Source organism: Salvia hispanica, chromosome 3, assembly GCF_023119035.1.
Source record: "Salvia hispanica cultivar TCC Black 2014 chromosome 3, UniMelb_Shisp_WGS_1.0, whole genome shotgun sequence".
Taxonomy (NCBI): domain Eukaryota; kingdom Viridiplantae; phylum Streptophyta; class Magnoliopsida; order Lamiales; family Lamiaceae; genus Salvia; species Salvia hispanica.
In genome coordinates, this window is record NC_062967.1 from 48,906,283 (window position 1) to 48,926,339 (window position 20,057).

The 20,057-nt window shown below is 35.0% G+C and overlaps 4 protein-coding genes across 9 annotated transcripts; 1 reads left to right on the forward strand and 3 right to left on the reverse strand.

Annotated features, from left to right (window-relative positions):
• The first annotated feature begins 1,763 nt into the window (after nucleotides 1–1,763).
• LOC125215204 (cingulin-like protein 1) lies at nucleotides 1,764–6,322 on the forward strand. The gene is made up of 8 exons (XM_048116554.1): nucleotides 1,764–2,221; nucleotides 2,438–2,638; nucleotides 2,740–2,862; nucleotides 3,003–3,031; nucleotides 3,119–3,200; nucleotides 3,428–5,584; nucleotides 5,673–5,798; nucleotides 5,901–6,322. Exons 1-8 carry the CDS (start codon nucleotides 2,144–2,146, stop codon nucleotides 6,174–6,176), a joined length of 3,072 nt encoding a protein of 1,023 aa, XP_047972511.1. The 5' UTR covers nucleotides 1,764–2,143; the 3' UTR covers nucleotides 6,177–6,322.
• A 399-nt stretch (nucleotides 6,323–6,721) lies between these two features.
• On the reverse strand, nucleotides 6,722–11,212 carry LOC125209076 (pentatricopeptide repeat-containing protein At1g56690, mitochondrial-like). Of its 6 annotated transcripts, none has more exons than XM_048108677.1 (5): nucleotides 10,912–11,212; nucleotides 9,427–10,480; nucleotides 8,130–9,258; nucleotides 7,279–7,367; nucleotides 6,722–7,176 (listed from the first exon to the last, which is right to left on the reverse strand). In XM_048108677.1, exons 1-3 carry the CDS (start codon nucleotides 11,023–11,025, stop codon nucleotides 8,360–8,362), a joined length of 2,067 nt encoding a protein of 688 aa, XP_047964634.1. In that variant the 5' UTR covers nucleotides 11,026–11,212; the 3' UTR covers nucleotides 6,722–7,176; nucleotides 7,279–7,367; nucleotides 8,130–8,359. The 6 variants fall into 6 exon arrangements, with proteins under 6 accessions (XP_047964634.1, XP_047964631.1, XP_047964632.1 ...); XM_048108674.1 differs by having other exon boundaries at nucleotides 6,722–7,032; nucleotides 7,125–7,176; nucleotides 8,130–10,480; XM_048108675.1 differs by having other exon boundaries at nucleotides 6,722–7,032; nucleotides 7,125–7,179; nucleotides 8,130–10,480.
• Nucleotides 11,213–12,011: 799 nt separating this feature from the next.
• On the reverse strand, nucleotides 12,012–13,013 carry LOC125210979 (protein LURP-one-related 3-like). Its single transcript, XM_048110643.1, has 3 exons — nucleotides 12,743–13,013; nucleotides 12,404–12,634; nucleotides 12,012–12,288 (listed from the first exon to the last, which is right to left on the reverse strand). The coding sequence occupies exons 1-3, from the start codon at nucleotides 12,986–12,988 to the stop codon at nucleotides 12,154–12,156; spliced, it is 612 nt and encodes a 203-aa protein (XP_047966600.1). The 5' UTR covers nucleotides 12,989–13,013; the 3' UTR covers nucleotides 12,012–12,153.
• Nucleotides 13,014–17,508: 4,495 nt separating this feature from the next.
• Nucleotides 17,509–18,565, reverse strand: LOC125216419 (protein LURP-one-related 4-like). The gene is made up of 3 exons (XM_048118127.1): nucleotides 18,266–18,565; nucleotides 17,958–18,176; nucleotides 17,509–17,860 (listed from the first exon to the last, which is right to left on the reverse strand). The coding sequence occupies exons 1-3, from the start codon at nucleotides 18,491–18,493 to the stop codon at nucleotides 17,726–17,728; spliced, it is 582 nt and encodes a 193-aa protein (XP_047974084.1). The 5' UTR covers nucleotides 18,494–18,565; the 3' UTR covers nucleotides 17,509–17,725.
• Nucleotides 18,566–20,057: the final 1,492 nt, after the last annotated feature.

The window sequence follows — 20,057 nt, forward strand, 5'->3', positions numbered from 1 at the left end:
TCGTGCCCACACCAAATGTGACTCTTACCCTGTTAATAAAAAAGATGGGATATGAGAAGATATGTAAAACAAAGATAAGAAATACGGGCTTCATGTCAAAATATGCAAAGATATGATTTTTTTTTCGTTGTTGTTTGATTGAAAAGAAATTATCTAAATTTGTATAGTACTCCCCCCGTCCCATAAAAGATGTCACACTTTCCTTTTTAGTTTGTCCCACAAAAGATGTCACATTTTCCTTTTTGGAAAAAATTCTCTCTCACATGAATATAAAAATTATATTTTCTCTCTCCATTTAACACACAAAACAAAACCTCCTAAAATTTCATGCCGTCCCACAAGTGTGATATCTTTTGTGGGACGGAGGGAGTATATAATATAACATGGTTAAAGTTATACTATAACTTTTGGTAAAATTGGGTAGGGCTCTTGTCTTATATTGGATTTTGAGTTAAACTTAACTATGATATCAAAAATTAAAAAATGTCCATATATAATTGAAAGGACAGGAGAAGGATAATTCTTAAAGTTTTGTTTATGCTATATGTTAGATTTCCCTTCCCCTCTATTCAGATATGCTTATTTTTGTCTAATCTGATTTGATTTTCTTAATTAATTCGTTTCTATCTCTATCATATTATAATATAGATACTAATTTAACTCATTGGCTGTATGATGTAAATCTGTATGTCCTTAATTAGAACGATTACATTTCCATTATATTGTATGATGTAGATCTAGTGAATATGTGTTAAAATATGATAGAAATATGTTTGTCGTACGATAAACATAGTAAATACTCCATTACTCAATGATGAAAAATAGCTTGTTATAGGATGAATATAGTATTGTTGTCTGATGAAAATCTATTTGATTATTTTATTTTGTTGATATGATGAGTGATGAGGGTCAAACCTTTTGCATCAAACAATTTGGTGTGTGCATGACTTGAATACGAATTACTGAAGAGAGTCAGTAATACTAATACCTTCTTTCCTATGTTTGCAAGGTCAATCATCTTAATTATCATAATTTGATGGATCATATTTTTTTTAACAATTTATGCTTTATGATGATAACTTTTAGAAAATTTAACGAAAAAATTAACTAAGTTGTGGAAGAATAACATAATAGACTAAGAAAAAAACATAGATACTTCTAATAAACGTATAAAATAATTAAATAAAATTTATTTGAAAAATAGGTATTACTATATTAAGTTACAAAGTTATTTTATAATTAAATATAGTAATTTAATTATGTAGTGTATTAATTAATATTATCGTAATCAAGTCATTATATAAATCAATGACTTTTTTCCCCTAAAATGGTAGTGTTACAAAATCTCCAAAAGTTATTATAAAATTATATAAAACTAAATTAGGAGTTACTATTATGCATATACAGAGTAGTACAAATCAAATAAATTTATCTCTTTCTCATTTTATTAGGATTTTGCACTATTAATAATATTTCATCTTTTTTTCATAGATAAATGAATATAAATTTAAAAATTATGCATATAATTTTAGATTAGCATCAACTTAAAGGTAGTGTTATAATAAATTCAGAATCTAAAATTATGTCTTTAACTTATCATTACTCATTACATAAAACACAATTTTATTGAATTGAGCAAGATCCCCTAATTCTCAAAAACATAAAGCAAAGTGGGAAATGGTTCGTGGTGATCGACAGCAAGAAAAGACAACCTATAAATGCTCGAAAACAAAAGGTTATCGCATCATACAAGCTTCGTCTTCATTTTTTCTCCCTCCCAAAAAAGTAAACAATAAAACAACATTATAACACTGGTCCATACACATATATCTGCATAAACACAAAAGCTCCAAAACAAATGAACTCTCACTCTCCCTCTCTCTCTCTCTTTCATAAAAACAGCCAGCCAGCCTATACAGTTCTTCTATGGAGTTATCCTCAACAATGAAGAGAGCTAAATCTCTCCACTGACTCTGCTTCACCACCAAGCTTCTTTTTTTTTTCTTTCTTCTTCTCTGTTTCGGTCTCTTAAGCTCCAATTCTCTAATTACGCATTTCCAATTTCTCACCGCACTAACGGAATTAGGTCTAAATAATCCCCCATTTCCGGCGTAATGCGGAGTTAGAAAAAGTACTAGTAGATATGTTCAAGCCGGTGCGATGGTGGAGCGACAAGAACAGAATCAAAGCTGTTTTCAAGCTGCACTTTCATGCATCTCAGGTACAAAGACTCGATTTTTATGTCTCTTTTTTGGATTTTGTGATAACATATTCAAGCATTCTTCAATGATTGAACATGTGTGGTGTGGATAGAATTAGAAAGAAACACAATGCAGTTATAATTATGTATCACATTATCTACTTTAAGATTAGCTTTGCCTATGAAAATGGTGTAGACAGAGAGGGGGAGAATTAAGCATTGTGTGAAATTGATCAGGTGACACAGGTTGGAGGGGATGGATTGATGGTCTCTGTTGTTCCCGGTGACACCGGAAAGCCCTCTTCGAAATCGGACAAGGCAGCAGTTCGAGATGGGGGCTGTGTGTGGGAGAATCCAGTCTATGAAACTGTCAAGTTCAATCGGGATCCGAAATCAGGCAGGATTCAGCAAAAGACATATTACTTCATCTTAGGCACGGTACTGTAGCTTGCTCAGGAAGATGGCATTTGTTGTGTTTCTTGGCTTTTGTTGAGATGATTGATTCGTTGCTGAGACTGCTTTCTTGATGTTTTTCGTAGGGTTCATCGAGGGCAGGAGCTGTGGGAGAGGCTTCCATTGATCTTTCGAGTTATGCTGAGGCAAGCAAGCCCTCCTTAGCGTCTATCCCACTCAAGAACTCAAATTGTGAAGCCGTGCTTCATGTGAGTTCCCCTCTTTGTCGAGCATTCGTGTAACACTTCATTTGCATTTTCTATGAGTTGGTTGAGGGATCCTTTTCCTTCCCTTTTTTTAAGTTGTGTTTTCTTGACTGATTGCTGATCTGATAAAGATGTCTCAACAGGTATCTATCCAGAGGGTTCATGATCAAAGGTAGTGATAAATACTGTTCTTTATGTTCTATTTTCATGTATTGATGCTCGTATATATTCGAGAATAATACTCTGACTCTCTCCACAGGGAGATTGAAGAGAATGAGATTGCAAGTTTGCATTCTCAGGATCATGATGTTGATGGAACAGTCAGAAGCGATTTTGTTGAAGTAATCTCATGTTCTCTACAACTACTTCCTTTTAAGGCATTTGCTTTGGGTGGTACATATCTTAGACTGATAAGAATACTATAATGGGATTGAGCAATTTTGAAGTTGTTTGATCATTCAAAAACTCAATCCTATGAGTGTTTTCAATCTAATATATTGCCCAAAGTGAAATTGTTTAGTGATGAGTACTCATGTAGAGTAATTCTCTTGATGTTCTTGTTTAACAGGATGCACCATCTAGTAAGGCTGAATTTGAGACAACACTCCGGGCTTCTAGTGGATCGGACATCACCCTGTCGAGCTCTGGGAGCAGCTCTGGGCTAGAAGCACCTTGGGAGATGCAGATGAAGACCGAGCCTGTTGTGTACTTGTCGCCTTCGACAAATTTGGGGCCAAAATCTGACACGCCCTCCCCAGTGCACAAAGAGCACCAGAGGTCGTGGGAGTGGGTGAGGGACTCTGCCCCCAATGACTCTCAAACCACCATAAAGGAAACTTTTCTAGATGAGGAGGCTCCGGATGTTCTGATCGAGAAGCTGAAAGCTGAAGTTGCTGTCCTGTCGAGACAGGCTGACATGTCCGAGTTAGAGCTGCAGGCGCTACGGAAGCAGATTGGGAAAGAGAGCAAAAGAGGGCAGGATCACTGGAGAGAAGTTGTTTGCTTGAAACAAGAAAGAGATGCTTTCAAGGAAGAATGTGAGCGGCTCCGAGGCAAAACCAAGGCTAATTTCCTCTTTGATGGAGTGGATTCACAGACGGTTGTTGATGAACTCAGGCAAGAACTGAGTTACGCAAAAGAGTTGAACACAAACCTTCGTGTTCAGCTCCAGAAGACTCAAGAGTCGAACTCTGAACTGATTCTTGCAGTGAGAGACCTTGAGGAAATGCTGGAGGAGAAAAATAAGGAGATGGATGGAGGATCGAGACAATTGGCAGTCGTTTGTCAGCTCAACAACACCGATGATGATGAGGATGATGAGGATCAGAAGGCGCTGGAGGATATTGTGAAACAGCATGGTGAAGTTGAGGGAACGTCTCTTCTAGAACAAGAAATTACCGAGCTCCGAAATGAAATAGAGTTCTACAAGAGGGATAAAGACGAGCTGGAAATGCAGATGGAGCAGCTAGCCCTTGATTATGAGGTCATGAAGCAGGCTAATCACGACATGACATGTAGGCTCGAGCAGAGCCAGATCCACGAGCAGCTAAAGATGCAGTACGAATGCTCGTCTCCCGACACCAATGCTGATGAACTCGGTGCCTGCATTGAGAAGCTGGAGCACGAATTGCAGAGTCGTACAGAGGAGTATGAATCCTCACTTGTCAGAATAAGTGAACTTCAAGGCCATGTTTCAAGCCTAGAGAAGGAAGTTGAGAAGAGAGCACGTGGTTTTGAAGCTGATGTGGAAACCCTCACACGCTCCAAAGTCGAGCAGGAGAAGAGAGCGATAAGGGCTGAGGAAACACTGAAGCAGATGAGGTGGAAAAATGCCAATGCAGCGGAGCGGCTGCAGGATGAGTTCAGGAAGCTTTCTGTGCAGATGGCATCGACATTTGAGGCCAATGAGAAGTTGGCCACCAAGGCTCTGGCGGAGGCAAATGAGCTCCGTGTGGACAAGGCTCGCCTTGAGGAAACGCTCCGTAGGATTTCTGAAGAGCACCAGTCAGTTGAAGGAAATTATGAGGCTCGATTGCGAGAAGTTACAGTCCAAGTTACCACGATGAGCAACCAAATAGAGAAGTTGCAATCAGATATACATGACCGAGGCATTCAGCTGGAACGCCACAGAGAGATTGCTGGAAAAACGGAGAGACTCCTCTCGAATGAAATCTCAATGCTCAAAGAGGAGATTGAAGAACAGATTGCCAAGAACAAGATTCTATTAGAGGAGAAGGGGAGTATGAAAGATGTGGTGCACGAGCTTGAGAGAATGAAAAAGTCGATTAAGGAAATGGAGTTGCTTGTGGAGCAAGGGAACGATGAAAAGGTTGAACTCGAGGGCAAAGTCATGGTTATGAAGATGGAGGCTGAAGAGTTGGATAAAGAATTGAACAGACTAAGATCTCTAGTGAAAGAAAAAGAACAGACAACAGGGAATCTGCAGTCGGAGCTGGATTCTCTCCGAGCTCAGTGTGTTGAATTGAAAGATTCTCTATCAGTTAACGAGGCAGAGAAAGAGGGTTTGAGGAAGCAAGTTTTGCAGTTGAGAAGTGAGCTCAAGAAGAAGGAAGATGCATACAAAATCATGGAGAGGAAAACTAGGGATGGCAGTGGTAGAGCAACAGCTGCTGATGCAATAAAAACTGGTCCAAAGACAAGCAAGCCCGCTCCTCGTGGATCCAAGGAGGCTTCAAATCTCAAGGAGAAAATAAAGTTGCTTGAGGTTAGTAAGTCTGCACTTTTTATGAGTTTTATCAGATTATTGAATGTATTCATATGTATATATTGATCTCCATTACTGTTTTCAACAGTGTGAAATCAATTTGAAGGAGACTTCTCTTGAAAAATCAGCTCATGCATTTTCGGAGAAAGAAAAGATTCTTCACAAGAAAATTGAAGAGTTGGAGGAAAGACTGAATGTAAAAGAAGTTGAAAAGGTTGGTTAAGTTAGTTACATGTCGTTTGTTTACCCAGCAAATGATCTCTCTTCGAATTTTTGTTTCACAACAATTTTAATAATGAATTATGCTGCAATGCAGCCACTTTTGGAGGATCAAGCTTCCAAGGGTAGATTGAGCGAAGAAGAAGCAAGCAACGGCTTATCAGACATTGAAGAACTGAAAAACGAAATGGGATTAGTAATGGAAAGAAACAAATCAATGGAAAAGGAATTGAAGGAGATGCACGAGAGGTATTCAGACATGAGCCTCAAGTTTGCAGAAGTTGAGGGCGAAAGACAACAGCTTGTAATGAAACTTCGCAATCTAAAGAACATGTCTCCTTCGAAAAATATGTTTGCTCCGGTTAACTGGTAAGGATGTTTAGTGTGACTGTTTCATACTCAAAAACTTGTAAATTGTGAAAATTTGTTGTTGGTTCATTAGAAATAAGATGTAACATACATTTCAAGATTGATCTATACCGTGTAGAGGATGCGTTCAGACACAATTTTTTCATTCTATTTTTCTTGTCTTGTAGTATTATACATAAGCCTGAATGTTGGTTTATAGCTATTGATTTTGCAGTCATTTTTTTTGGTTAAAAGTCGATTGTTGCATATCAGTATCACGATTAATTTTGGTCAAAATAGTTGTAATGTTTTGCACAAATCAAACATAAATAAAGAAGATATATTGAAGATAAAAGCTGCTTTTAACCTTTGAATTAATGATTCATTTATAAGAAAATCAATGAAAGAGATGAAACTGTTAGCTGCACTAGTTAAGGTTTGGTTTAAGATTTACAATTATGCATCAGCAAAACTGTATCTGTTATGCATCTCTAAATTCAAGTTGTAACAATTTATGGTATTATATCTTCCAAAATCAAATAACCAAAAACTTTGTATCTACATGTTAAATAAACGCAAAATTTTGTATTATTTCCACAAAATCAAACTATCTTCCAACAAACCATATTGCCCTCGAGAAAATAACATGCAACAGAAGATGGAATGATACTATCCGTCGAAGTCTGTCACCTAATATTATTTCATATAAGGTTTTCTATCAAATACACAACTACTACTCAACCAAATAAAGTTAGAGATGTAGGATTGTAATTTACTACTCAAGTCCGAAATGCTTTATGTGCAAAGTGAGAAGCGCGACAAGATAGACATCCCGTGTCTCTTTTCAATATCAATAGTCTCCAACATTCTCCTTACACGGCCTGGCTCATTAGCAGAAGTTGGGTTTCAGAAAAACCAAGGATCCATCATAAGGAGCAAGACTGCGAAGAGTAACAGTAAGCAATAACCTCACCTCCAGCGCTGGCATCCTTTGCTTCCAAGTTAGCTCATCTTTTCAACAACACCTGCTGTGTCACGTATAATGTATTACAACTAAATTCGTTTCATGCCATTAAAGAATTCTGATCCCTTCCATCTTGTCAAAAAAAAAAAAACTACTGTTCTACCTGGACGCAATTCAGATGGCCATAGAGACATGTGAGATGAACAGTATCGCCATTTGATACAGGTTCATCAATGTTACCATCAAAATTATCTGAAAATGCACATAAGTTCGAGAGTTAGCAAACAAAGCAACCTCAAGCTTTAACTTGCATCATAAATAGTATAAAATGTTTGCTCTGTTGGCTAAACTCAGACTAGTGGTTCACTAGCTAGCCATTAATTTTGATTATACTGAATAAAAACAATTCACCAAAATATGCAGACAACATAAAACAAGGTATTTATTTAACATGCACATTCTCACAGGAATCCAGCAAGTAAAAGAACTCCAATAGATTTGCGGAAAAAGGAAGCAAAACAGTGACCAACATACAAGCAGCCCAAGTTACTTTGACATTAAGACACCAACCATACTAAAAAGTCTTGTTTATTAGATTACCAAGACCAGAATCTGTAATTTTGCATGCATCCAAATAAGGGAGTTGAGTATGATAAGCCAGACAATTTTCTCAGGCCCTCACTAAACACAATGATATATTTAAATTCTCCTGATTAAAGACGAACCAACCAATAGTACGAAAACTGACGTTCAAAGTGACTAACAGAGATTAAAGTGCCTAGATTGCTTATAACATGCTATCAGATATGAACAAAGAGCAATGTGCCTTGCACTGCTTTATGTATGCCAATGAGGTTATTGAGTATTGTTGTCAGCTTTCCAAATTACATTTGATTTACAAGTAGTACCTGATTATATGTAACCCAAAATTCTAACAGTTTTTTGTTAATAATTACCATACTGAATCGAAACTAGGATGGGTCTACTGTACACCTTAGAGTGTAAGAAACTTACAGCTTGAACAGTGCCCAGGTACACTATCATTTGAATACATCAGCACTACACACCATTAAAGCCAGCAGTCACTAGAGTTGATTCTCTGGGCTTGACTTGCCACAGCCCCATATTCAGCACTAGATGTCAGCAACATCATCAACATCACTAGGTGTTCCGGATTAACACTGCTCTTTGGATTTTTCACTTTACGATGCTGAGAAAAGGATAAGATTGAAAAGAAACACCAATCACCAATAATCATTACACGAGCAAAGTCCATCTTTGAAATGATGAAATCTATTTGCATCTCTCAAGATAATCTCACGTCCAGTAATCTTCGAGATTAATTTAATAGCCGTATGACAATCTCCACAAACCCTCAGGTTTTTCATAACTCGAATAGGTACCCCTTCAGGTAATTTCACAAGTCCAAACACCACAGCCAACTTTTCACTGTGATGTGTTAAGTTTTGTGCCTTTTCTTCCTCTTCCACATCATGGAGGGAAAAGGCTCCATCAGGGTTATATCCAGCTTCCCTTAACATTCCACTTAGCTTCTCCCACGTTCTAATAATCAACATATGTTCAGGGTGCGGTGTGCTCTGTCCACCAGTAAACATATGCACTTCTTTGTCCACCTCAATCCAACTACAACCAGGTGGTTTGCTAACCTTCCTACACTTCATCTTCTTCCTCAGCGTAGCAACATCGCCCCATCTACCTTTTGACGCGTAGATATTTGATAATAGGACAAAAGGACCAGCATTTTTGGGTTCAAGTTGGACAAGCTTCTTCGCGGCAACTTCTGCAAGATCAGAATTCATGTGGTTCCTACATGCACCCATCAGAGAACCCCAAACAATGGCATCTGCCTCTACAGTCATTTCATTTATCATATTATAAGCCTCATTCAGTTGGCCAGCTCGCCCAAGCATATCAACCATGCAAGCATAGTGGGCAGTGGTTGGCTCAATCTTATATTTTGACTTCATGGAATCAAATATTTCCTTCCCTTCCTTCACTTTTCCACTGTAACTGCAACCAGATAGAACTCCGATGAATGTTATATCATCTGCATGGATACCTGATGAATACATTTCTCTGAACACTTGTAGCGCCTCATCTCCTAAACCATGTTGGGCATAACCTGTAATAAGAGAGTTCCACATCACTATATCCTTGCAAGAAGATCTATCGAATACTACTTTCGCCTTGACAACATCACCACATTTCATATACATAGTCATCAAAGTAGATGACAAATATACATCATCATCAAACTTGGACCTCAATACTTGGGCGTGTATCTGTTTACCATGATCTAGAGTGGCAAGAGTGGCACAAACTGAAAGAATACTGATTAGTGATGGGAAATGTGACTTAACTCCCTCGCTCTGCATCAGACGAAACAGACTAAGTGCTTCTAATTCAAATCCTTTCCGCTCATAAATTTTAATCATAGCCTCCCAGGTCCCATTATCCTTTTCCCTCATCAGGTCAAAAACTTTCCTTGCTCTAGAAACTTCCCCATTCTCTCCCAACCCAATAATCATAGCATTGCAAGCAACAACTGATTTGATTGGCATAGCCTTGAAAAGCTCCCAGGCATCCTCAGTCCTCGCACATTGAACGTAGCCCATAAGCATCGCCGTCCAAGTTACCTCATTTCTTTCAGGCATGACCTCAAAGAGTTTCCTAGCGATATCTGCCTTCCCATTCTGTACATAACCTGAAATCATCGTTGTCCAAGAAACTACATTTTTCTGCTTCATGCAATCAAATATCTCCCGTGCCTCATCCAACTGACCTTTTGAGCATAGCCCTCCTATCATAGTAGTTTTGGCGACAACATCCTTCACAGGCATCAGATCATAAATTATTTTAGCCTCATCAATCCTGCCTTCACGGATCAGCCCATTCAACATGACTGTCCACGATATAACATTCTTCATTGGCATCCGCCAAAATAATGCCTCCGCCTCTGAAACCAAACCTTCTTCCACATACCCTCTAACCATGGCAGTCCAGGTTATGACATTTCTTTCCCTTTCAGGCATTAGATCAAATACTTCTCTAGCTTTCTTGACCATCCTATTCTTAATGTACCCAGAAATCAAGCCATTCCAAGAAACTGTATTCTTTTCTGGCATTGCATCAAACAAGCATTGTGCTTCATTCGGCTGGCAGTACTGAAAGTATCCAGATATAATAGAGTTCCATGAGGCAATAGTTTTTTGTGGAGTTCGATCAAACAACTTTCGTGCCATTTCAATTTCACCCAGACGGACATAATAAGTGATTTGAGAAGCAGTTGCCATGTCAGTGCAAGAACAATATCCTCGGTATTTAATTCTGAAGCACTGCAGTGACTAAAACTGGGTCAGTTGTCCAACTTCAAATTTTCAACTTAAGTGTAGTTTAAAATAACAACATATAAATGCGAGTCACACTATTTTTCCCTTTCCATCATAGATTTTCAGTCCATAGATATGTTATGAAACTTCTTCATTCTCTCCAGTGAATTTTATGAATCGTAGAATGCAACAGTTAGATGAAACATTGATGTCGTTGTTATGCAAAATAGATGCTCTTTCCCTTTTATTAAAGCTAAGCCCCTCTTAAAGATTATGAACAAATATTCACTGCTCCAGCAACCGCAACAGTATTTAATTGACCTCATACATATCAGACCGAGCTATTAAAAATGATACTGCATTGCCAGTTTTTTATGCAATCGTTCAATTCTCATGAAAATCATTCACAAGAGTTACCAAATATACTTAATTACTAAATCATGTACCTTTGTGATATGTGCTTCGGCGGCAGAGGAGCAACAAAAGGATCGGAGGTTTAAGAAGAGAAAGGGAATTGTGTGAATGTTGATCAGCGGCTTAAGCACCACAGCAGTCGCCATCTCTCTCCGCCTCTGCTATGTTACTTGAGTGAGTAGGGTATCGCAATCGAATCTTGTGATGTTTCCTATCTATAACTATATGAGAAATTCAGTATCTGCAATCAGTATTTGGTTGTAAAATTAATTTAAATGTTTTAAGCAAAACAGAGTGGTCATGGCCGCCCTCCGCCGAGTCTCCGCCTGAGCTCTGAGCTCTCAACGATTTGAAGAAGACGTTAGGTTGAAGAAGGAATAATCATTGGGCTTATTTGTATTGGGCCATTGTTAGGCTTGCTTTGGTGTAACAAAGCCCAAGTCCAACTTTCCAACATCAGATTTCCAGATGAATATATTTTTACTCTTGAAACATGATTAAAATTAATTAGCAATAAAAAATAATTGAACTAAGTTTAAATGAATAGTTTTATTGGATTGATTTATAGTGTTATGGTATGCAGTATATGGTCGGTTACAGCAAAGAAAATATAGTCGGCGTCACATAACTTCACAATTAGTTTAGTGTTGTAATTAATGTGTATTTGTTTTCCGATTTATAAAGCAAAGGGAGTTTGTATAATTCAGCAACAAATCACGATTCATATTCCAATTCTTTGATAACAAAGGATCCTCACCAGCTCACTGGTTTACATTTTGATTACTTTTGAATAATTGGAATCTTCTGAATTTATGTGATGCACGTTTTAAGTTGAAACACTCAATTATTCATGTGTTTAGTTTTTGACACGTTCGCTACTATTTCACATTTCCAAACATCTTCATTAACCCTAATTAATATCGCACCAATATGGGGAATTTAAGAACAATGCATTATTTCAATTTTGTATTATTATTTCTGACCTATGGCTTAATTTGGCCATTTTCTTCAAATGTCGTTGGATCAAATTTCCGCCCACATATTTATACATTAAACCAGGGGAATAATTATTATAATTCTGACATTCGCGCCACACATTGTAACCCTTTTACTTTTGTATATACGTATAAAATTTATTCTTTTACAAGAATGGAGTTCATGTACAATACACACTCCAAAAAAACATGATTTGCTCCAAAAAAATGCTCAATTCCTCAACAACAACAAAAAAAAAGGGTTACATCTAAAAAATATGAGCTACACATACATATAATTCACATTTTTTTGTTAAGCATGGCATACGTTATCACTAGAGCCATAACTAAGGCTTGATCTACCTGCGGTTCTACAACTAATGTTAGCACATCATCTCCCAATGCAACTCCACCTGCTGTTTGCTTTCCTATTACCTGCACATTCATCAAAAATTATCTCAATCTTGCACCAACAACAATCAACTTGAGGCTTAAATTTACACATAATTAATTAACCACGTTTAAATAAATTAATTAATTAATTACTCACCTCAGCCAACACTCGCCCCTCGTTATCCATAATCTTAAACATCAATTTCCTTTGAAATCCCAAAATCTTCAACATTATTGTAACGTTATTACATCTCAAAACAACATGGCAAGAAACAAATTGACTTGCAAAAACTTTCCACTTTTTCTTCACTTTGAACCATGTCCCATCCCTATCAACCTTTGAGTTATTCCATTTTCGCCCTTCCCACCATTTGAAAAACACTAGTTTCTGCAGAAACATACAAGAGCTACACAATATTAATAAGATTATAGCATAACAACCAATAGGTCAGGAATTCGAGGCACCTGATGTATATGTATGCATGAATAGTACTACCTTTCTTCTAATGGAGAAGAGCACTTGGCCATGCAAGTTCATGAGTAGGGTTTCCGTGGTAGACTTTGTTTGGTAATTATCGACACGAAACACTACATCGCCTTGGGAGTTGAAGACGGTGCAGCCATTGCCATTGATCACAAGGGATTTCATCCAAACGGTGAAGATCTCTCTCGTTGACGAAGAGTACCCTTCATCATCGGAGCAACCCTCAATCATCGATCTTTTCGGGTATACCTTAGCCATTAAACTACCTTCTAAATGGCTTGGCTGACCTTAACACACTCAAATAGGGTATAAATATGATGATTGGGTTTTATTGTTTTTTTCTAATATTTTTAAAAAACAAGAATACGTGTGCAGGTAACCTCTATAAGAAAGGCCAGATTAATTGGAGGAGGAAGCAGCTGCTGAATATTTTGACTTTGTTAAATTTATTACTAATATCTGCACGTTTGAGTTGTGCTAATGCCAGTTTGTCATCATTTGAAGCCTGCTTCTATAGACTATTAAATTATATGTATCATTTTTATAAGGCTTGTTAAGTCAATCATTAAATTTTTGGGCACAAGTTTGTTGGGTTATAAATATAATTTTATCTGTAGTTATGTTTTATATATCTATTGATATTAAACAAATATCACAAAAAGAATAGGAAAGAACAATTTTTACTTAGATTGAACTATATATTTGGTACCTAAATTTTAGATTGGTGTGAAACGCAAACCTCAAACTTTAAAAATACTCTCTCCGTCCCGGATAATTCGGATCACTTTGACCGGGCACGGGTTTTAAGAATTGTAATGAAAAGTGGGTTGAAAAAGTTAGTGGAATGTGGGTCCTACCTTTATATATTAGTTTTATAATAAAATGTGAGTAGGAATGAGTTAGTGGAATATGAGGTCCACTACCAAAAATGATAAAAGTAAAATATGACAAATTATATGGGACGGATCGAAATAGAAAACTGGGACGAATTATCTGGGACGGAGGGAGTATTACTTTTGCGCTTTTTGGATTTTTTAGTCCAAATTACCACTCAGCATTTAAAGGACATTTTAGTCTATACGTGATGAGAGAGACTGCCACCGTTTCCTTTTCTAAATTTGCAGAGAAATAGAATAAAATTTGTGTATAATAAATCAATCCTAATATTAGGATAGTTTAATTTATTTGAATTTCTCTTTGAGTATCGCATTTGATACATCCAAAGTTTAAGTGCAAAAAAGTTAGTTCGTTTAATTAGGAGGTGTGCTTGCGTTTTTCATTTTGACGATGAAACGCACATGTCAATAAGTTGGTCCCTCTAACTTATAGTCGGTAATACGGTCCCCTCTAAGGATTCAAACCACCTAAATGGTTACCACGGAGATGTGTTTTTATTCATTTGATAAAAATAATTTTTGCAGAACACGAAATAGTTAGTCAATTACTAGTCCTGAAACATAATTAATTAATCTCAATTTATGTCACAATTAGCAAAACTAATAAAGTAGCTAGGCGTTGCTATAAATTGCGAATTTAAAAATGATTGTCAACCACATCAACGTGCATTGTTATATTTTCGCTCTATTATGTGATAGAGTTATATAAGTTGCCACTCAATTTCTATGTATATGCCATTCATTTCTCAGTCGGGGGTTTAATTCACTATTTTCACACAAAAATTAGTCTCGACGAATGAAAATATTACACTCATGCATGATAAGTACTCAAAATCAGGAAAGCATTAATTCTTATTAATTGATAGTGGTGTATAATATATTGCATAATCTTCAAAATTTCACACGGATAAATTAAGCCGATTTGCTATTAGTATATATATAGAGCAAGACAAAAGAGTAACACGCGATAGATCATGATATTTTCTCAATATTGATTAGGTGAGAGCCTGATTTAGTTTAGTACTTATATTACAAGTTGCTCTTATGTCTCAATAATTTAGTTCGAGTTGTTCAAGTGCATTATTTTTTAAGTTTATAAAAATTTCGAAATGATTGTATATATTTTAATTAAACAAAAAGCGCATAACATGCATATAATTAGTGTCAAAAATTAATGTATAATAATTTCTATACATACAAATCAAATGAGGCATCTTTATTTTCTTGATGAGATGATCTCATTTCTCACATGTACACATATTGTAATCAAATCACGCTTATCTAATCTTATGAATGCATGTCGTTTGGCATTTTTCATTGACATCAAAAAAATCAACGTACACGTGAATATATTAGCATATATAGTGAATTTAACTCGAGATATTTCATTAGGGAATTCAATTCTAGCTAGTAGCCAATATTTTACTCCTATCTAGATAGTCATTAATCCAATGTTAGGCGAAGTAGTCCAAGTTCAAATCAAATAAAATGTAGAATCTATTAGTCAGAGATGAAGTTCTATCAATATAAGACATGCAATTAATGTACATGATTCCCATCGCAACCACATGATGTACCACTCTAAATAAAAATATTTCTGTGTCTTGGTATATCCAAATGTCGATGTGGTCGATAACGACTTATTTCTTTCGCTAATCGTTTCAAATTAAGTAGTTGTTCATCTAAGATATGTGTGTTCATTAATTTAGCTAACAATCATCTCCGGTTAATTATTCTAAATTCTAATTATTGTTTTAATTAAGGATATTGGCATCTAATATCATGAAACTTTCAAAAAGTTGGGTTTTTCCCACGAACTTTAAAATTGGCAAATAATATCACAAACTTTACATCTGGTTTATTTTTTCCCATGAATGAAAAACTTCATGTTATTTTAATAGATTAAAGAAGAATTTTGGAGGGTGTGCTTCAAGAAAAACAATCTTCAATGATTGAAAAACTTGAAGCTCTCAAAATTGTTGTCGATAAATTACGGAAAAAAAATCTATTTCATAATATTATTGGTGGGAATTTTTTCATTCGGTGGAAAAAACAAACACGGGATAAAGTTCGTGATATTATTTGTCAATTTTAAAGTTCGTGGAATAAACTCAATTTTTTTAAAATTTCATGATATTAGATGCCAATATCCCTTTAATTAATTAGGCCTCGTCGAACAACGCCTTTTTATTCTGTTGGTTTCACCTCTCTTAGCATGTTACGGAGTAATTTTTAACAACCAAAATTTTACGAAATAAAATTCAATAATTATAGTAATTTAATAATCGATTCTCAACGTTTTGTTGCAAAATATCTTGACCCAATTTTTTGAAACATTTGAGTGATGTCGAAATCTTTTGAATCATAGTAGTAAATTTCTCTCTTATTTTGCTAGTCAACTTTAATTTGGAGATGAGTTTTAGATGTTTATTCGACACTGAAACTCAAAATTGAGGACCTTTGAAGACTATTGTTCGAATTATTCTCGTATATATCATCACACTGTGAAATTAATGGCATGGAAGGCCTTCAATCTATTTTGAGTAACGTTGAATATAATGTACGTCAATTTTGAGTTCCAAACTTTCCCAAAGAATAAGATAAAAGAACTTAAGATATCACTAATCAGAAGGTTGAGTTTGTTGAAACTTGAAACAATTTGAAATCATTAAAGTCTAATTAATTTGCAATAGCATATATTGAACGGTTGAGATTTGATTTATATAATTATCTTATTCTAGTATATAATTAATAGGTTTAGTTAATTTGTCGGCAATAGTCCTCATCAATTAATTTTGTAAGAATTCTTTTCTGATGAGGCATGCATATAATCAATAAAAAAAATTTTTGAACAAGCTTTGACCCTTAATTCATTATTAGGTACAATATGTTTGGCCCTTATATTTATGTGCGAATCTGGCTCACCAAACATGTTTAAGGGCATAATTAATTTAGTACTACTACTATTTGAATTGCCAATGAGTTCACTCTATTTTCAACATTGGCTGTGATTTTATTGTAGTAGGAGTACTATAAATAAAGTTGTCGTACATGATGAAGGTGCTTTGAACACGTCTATTATTTGTGGCTGAAGGACTGGAGTTTATAGTATAATATAAAGGAAAATATACATTTAGTCCAAGTAATTTGTCTTTTCAAATATTCCATTTAATCAAACTATTTTAATTAACAGCATGACTCAAAACAAGTTCTCTGAATTGCAGTTTGAGTTCCTCAAAAATTGTGTTCTGGTTTCCTTCAAAGTTTAAAATTTGTCACGTATAAGGTACAAATTAACTTTCATGTGGTGAAGTTCTTGTACTGTTTGACCACCCTATTTAACTTGTATATGCTTGTTAATGAATTTCACTAAGCAAAATATACTTCTACTACTATTATATTTTTCTATTAGATGTGTTTTATGTTGAGAAAGTGACTAAGATTTTTTTACATATTTTTGCAAGATTTTAAATCACTTCGAGATTGACAAGATGCTATTTGCAGTGTATGATGTTCAGTGTACCAAACTTATTTCCACTTTAAATTTTTCCTCTTTTTTTCTATTCTTTAATTCAATATTTTAATATTAGCTTAATTTTGCAGTTGATTCCATCCAATTAGAATATACTATAAGTTTTTCTATCATTTAATTAATTGCACTTTTATCGCTAATTATTATTATTATAAGGATTGATGAATCTCAAGTAGGATATGACAATTTTAAAATTTCCAAATTTTAGAAATAAATTAAAGTTATACTGTCATACTATAGCAAATAAAACAATCTTTATTCTTATAGAATTTAATTTACATATCGATGTTATAGTGATATACAAAGTGAATTTAATTGATTGCAATTTGTAATAGTAACAGTAACAGTAATTAACTTGTTCAAAGACATAACAGAACTAAACTATCAAAACATATACTAGTACAAAATTGAGTCCCTATTCGCACTATGAAAATATTGCTGGTAAAGATCATTTTTCAACTATCATTTTCTACCTAAGAGTTTACACTTAACACAGTGTATGGATTGATTATATCCAATCAAACTCATCTCCTATTTACATCCCTTAATTAATTAATTAATTAATAGTCACAGTTTTCCACTAATCAAGCCGTAGAGTGTTACAAGTGCCATCACAAGCGATTGGTCTGCACGCGCCTCCACAGTTAATCTCAACACATCTTCTCCCAAAACAACCCCTTCTGCTGATTGCTTTCGTGTCGCCTGAAATTATTTTCAAAAATGTTAACAAATTACAATCGCCTTTGATTAATCATTATTTAACACTTAATTAAACAGATTAATTATTTAATTAACTAACCTCAGCCAAAATCTGGCCGGAAAAGTCTGTGATCTTCAGATTTGATTTCCCTTCAAATCCTGTGATTGTGTAACTGCTTTCATCACATCCCACTGAAACCTGGCACGAATTATCCTTTCTCAAAATTCCGCCATTTCGCCTTACTCGAATGTACGGTTTCTCCATTCTCACGACTGAATCGATCCATTTGAATCCCTCCCAACTTCCAAACCCCAATTTCTGCAAAAATCCGAAAAATCGACCGTCTCAGCACAAATTCACAAATCAAAAGTACATAAGTTAACAACCGAAATCGAATTTCGAATTACCTTTCTGTTTAAAGAGAAGAGGATATTGCCGGTGGAGTCCATGAGAAAGGCCTTGCTGCTGCATCTCTGTTGATAATTATCGACTCGGAAAGCGACGTTTCCGTCGGAATCGAAGACGGTGCAGCCATTTCCATGGCAAACGAGTGATTTCATCCAAATCGTGAACGTCTCCTTCTCCGATGAAGATGAACAAGTGTTTGCCGATGGATTCGGGTGAATTTTCGCCATCGATTTTGATTTAATTTGTGGATTAATTGGAAAGCTGAAAAGCCCTAATTTGTGCGTGTTTTTTGAGTTCACGGAAACGGCGTGTGTATATATATACATTTATGTGATGAGCGAAATGAAGGTTCCTTTGTTTAAACTTTAATTAACTATTAATTTATTTGGGTAATTCAATTAACTAAATAATAAAATAATTATTCCAAAGCAGTATTATTACGACATGCTAATTTATTTGTTTTTATTGGAGTTTGGCGTCACTAAAGGTCGACAAATTTCCTTTACATTATGGAGCGAGCACTATGCAATTAGATTTGTATTTACAAATAATCAAAAAGTTAAATGGTGGTGGAGCCTAAGTGCTTCTCCTGAAATAAAGTTCCATCGTTATTTTTATATATATGTAATTTGTAACATTGCGCATGACGTAGGTGATACGATAATGTATATTTATCAGTTACCAAACAAATTTTCTCATATTATTAAATTTGTGATCTTATCTGTTCTATTGATTAAATGTATCTTTGAGGGGATTATTACGTTTCATGTGGCATTAGTAAGATGACAGTTAGTAGATATCTTTTCCATGTTTATCTTTAATTAAAAATTACTACAAGTATAAGAAAACCCTAATTTTGCCTCCTCGCTATGGAGGGAGATCGTTTTAACTTTTACACTACTTTTCGTATTAAAAAAAGCATAAAGTTTATTTGCCACACAATTTCCAAATCGCATTAACATTACATCAATATTGCAACTAATAGATTTTGGTTTTTGACATAATTTTGCTTTCAGAGAACTGAACTTCCAATTATTTCGAAATTTTGTGCAATCTCCAAATTATGACGAATTGATATCATAGATTCATAATTGCAAACATCTAATTACAATGTTCCTATCACTTCGAAATTTTGTGCTATCTCCCAATTATTACGATTTGATATCATCATTGCAATTTGCAAACATCTAATTACAATGTTTAATTTATTGATCATTTAAGTTACATATCAATCACATGAAGTTCATGAATTTAAACACAAATTTTATAGGTCAAATATAAAACAAAAAAAATTGTGTATATTTAAGCATAATTACCCTTTTAATTACTATGAGAGTCGTTTGATATCGATAGATTCAGAAATTAAGTGGCATTCTAATCGAAAAGTATTTAGAAAACGCTGCATTTGCACTTAAAAATATTATCTGCACGTTTCGGGCCAAACATTAATTATTAAATTGTCATAGTAGTTAATTTTTTATGAGTATGATGATTTTATGTGTCTGTCTTTACTTGAGCACACGGTTGTTGGACAGAAAAAAGACTGGGCAAAAACTGCAATAAAACTTTTCGAGTACAATTATGTATGTATGTCTGCCTGTCTATATATATAAATAATTGAAGAAAAAAGTACTTTTGGAAAGATGCCGTAATCCCCCTCAAAAAGAATAAGAAGATGTCATTACTAATATGGAATCCATAAACAGATACACTTATTAGGTAGACAACCAAGTTGCCCACATCACATAATATATAGTTTAGTGATTTTGTTAATTAATTAAGATTTTTGCA

Bases quoted from the DNA above. Each gene is read 5' to 3' on its own strand.
- LOC125215204 (XM_048116554.1), top strand. From the start codon at position 2,144: ATGTTCAAGCCGGTGCGATGGTGGAGCGACAAGAACAGAATCAAAGCT. The intron at 2,863-3,002 runs GTGAGTTCCCCT...ATGTCTCAACAG, and splicing joins ATTGTGAAGCCGTGCTTCAT to GTATCTATCCAGAGGGTTCA. The intron at 3,032-3,118 runs GTAGTGATAAAT...CTCTCTCCACAG, and splicing joins CAGAGGGTTCATGATCAAAG to GGAGATTGAAGAGAATGAGA.
- LOC125209076 (XM_048108674.1), bottom strand. From the start codon at position 11,025: ATGGCGACTGCTGTGGTGCTTAAGCCGCTGATCAACATTCACACAATT. The intron at 10,481-10,911 runs GTACATGATTTA...ACCCAGTTTTAG, and splicing joins CCGAAGCACATATCACAAAG to TCACTGCAGTGCTTCAGAAT.
- LOC125210979 (XM_048110643.1), bottom strand. From the start codon at position 12,988: ATGGCTAAGGTATACCCGAAAAGATCGATGATTGAGGGTTGCTCCGAT. The intron at 12,635-12,742 runs GTAGTACTATTC...ATGTTTCTGCAG, and splicing joins TCTTCTCCATTAGAAGAAAG to AAACTAGTGTTTTTCAAATG. The intron at 12,289-12,403 runs GTGAGTAATTAA...ATGAATGTGCAG, and splicing joins AGGGGCGAGTGTTGGCTGAG to GTAATAGGAAAGCAAACAGC.
- LOC125216419 (XM_048118127.1), bottom strand. From the start codon at position 18,493: ATGGCGAAAATTCACCCGAATCCATCGGCAAACACTTGTTCATCTTCA. The intron at 18,177-18,265 runs GTAATTCGAAAT...GGATTTTTGCAG, and splicing joins TCTTCTCTTTAAACAGAAAG to AAATTGGGGTTTGGAAGTTG. The intron at 17,861-17,957 runs GTTAGTTAATTA...AAATAATTTCAG, and splicing joins CCGGCCAGATTTTGGCTGAG to GCGACACGAAAGCAATCAGC.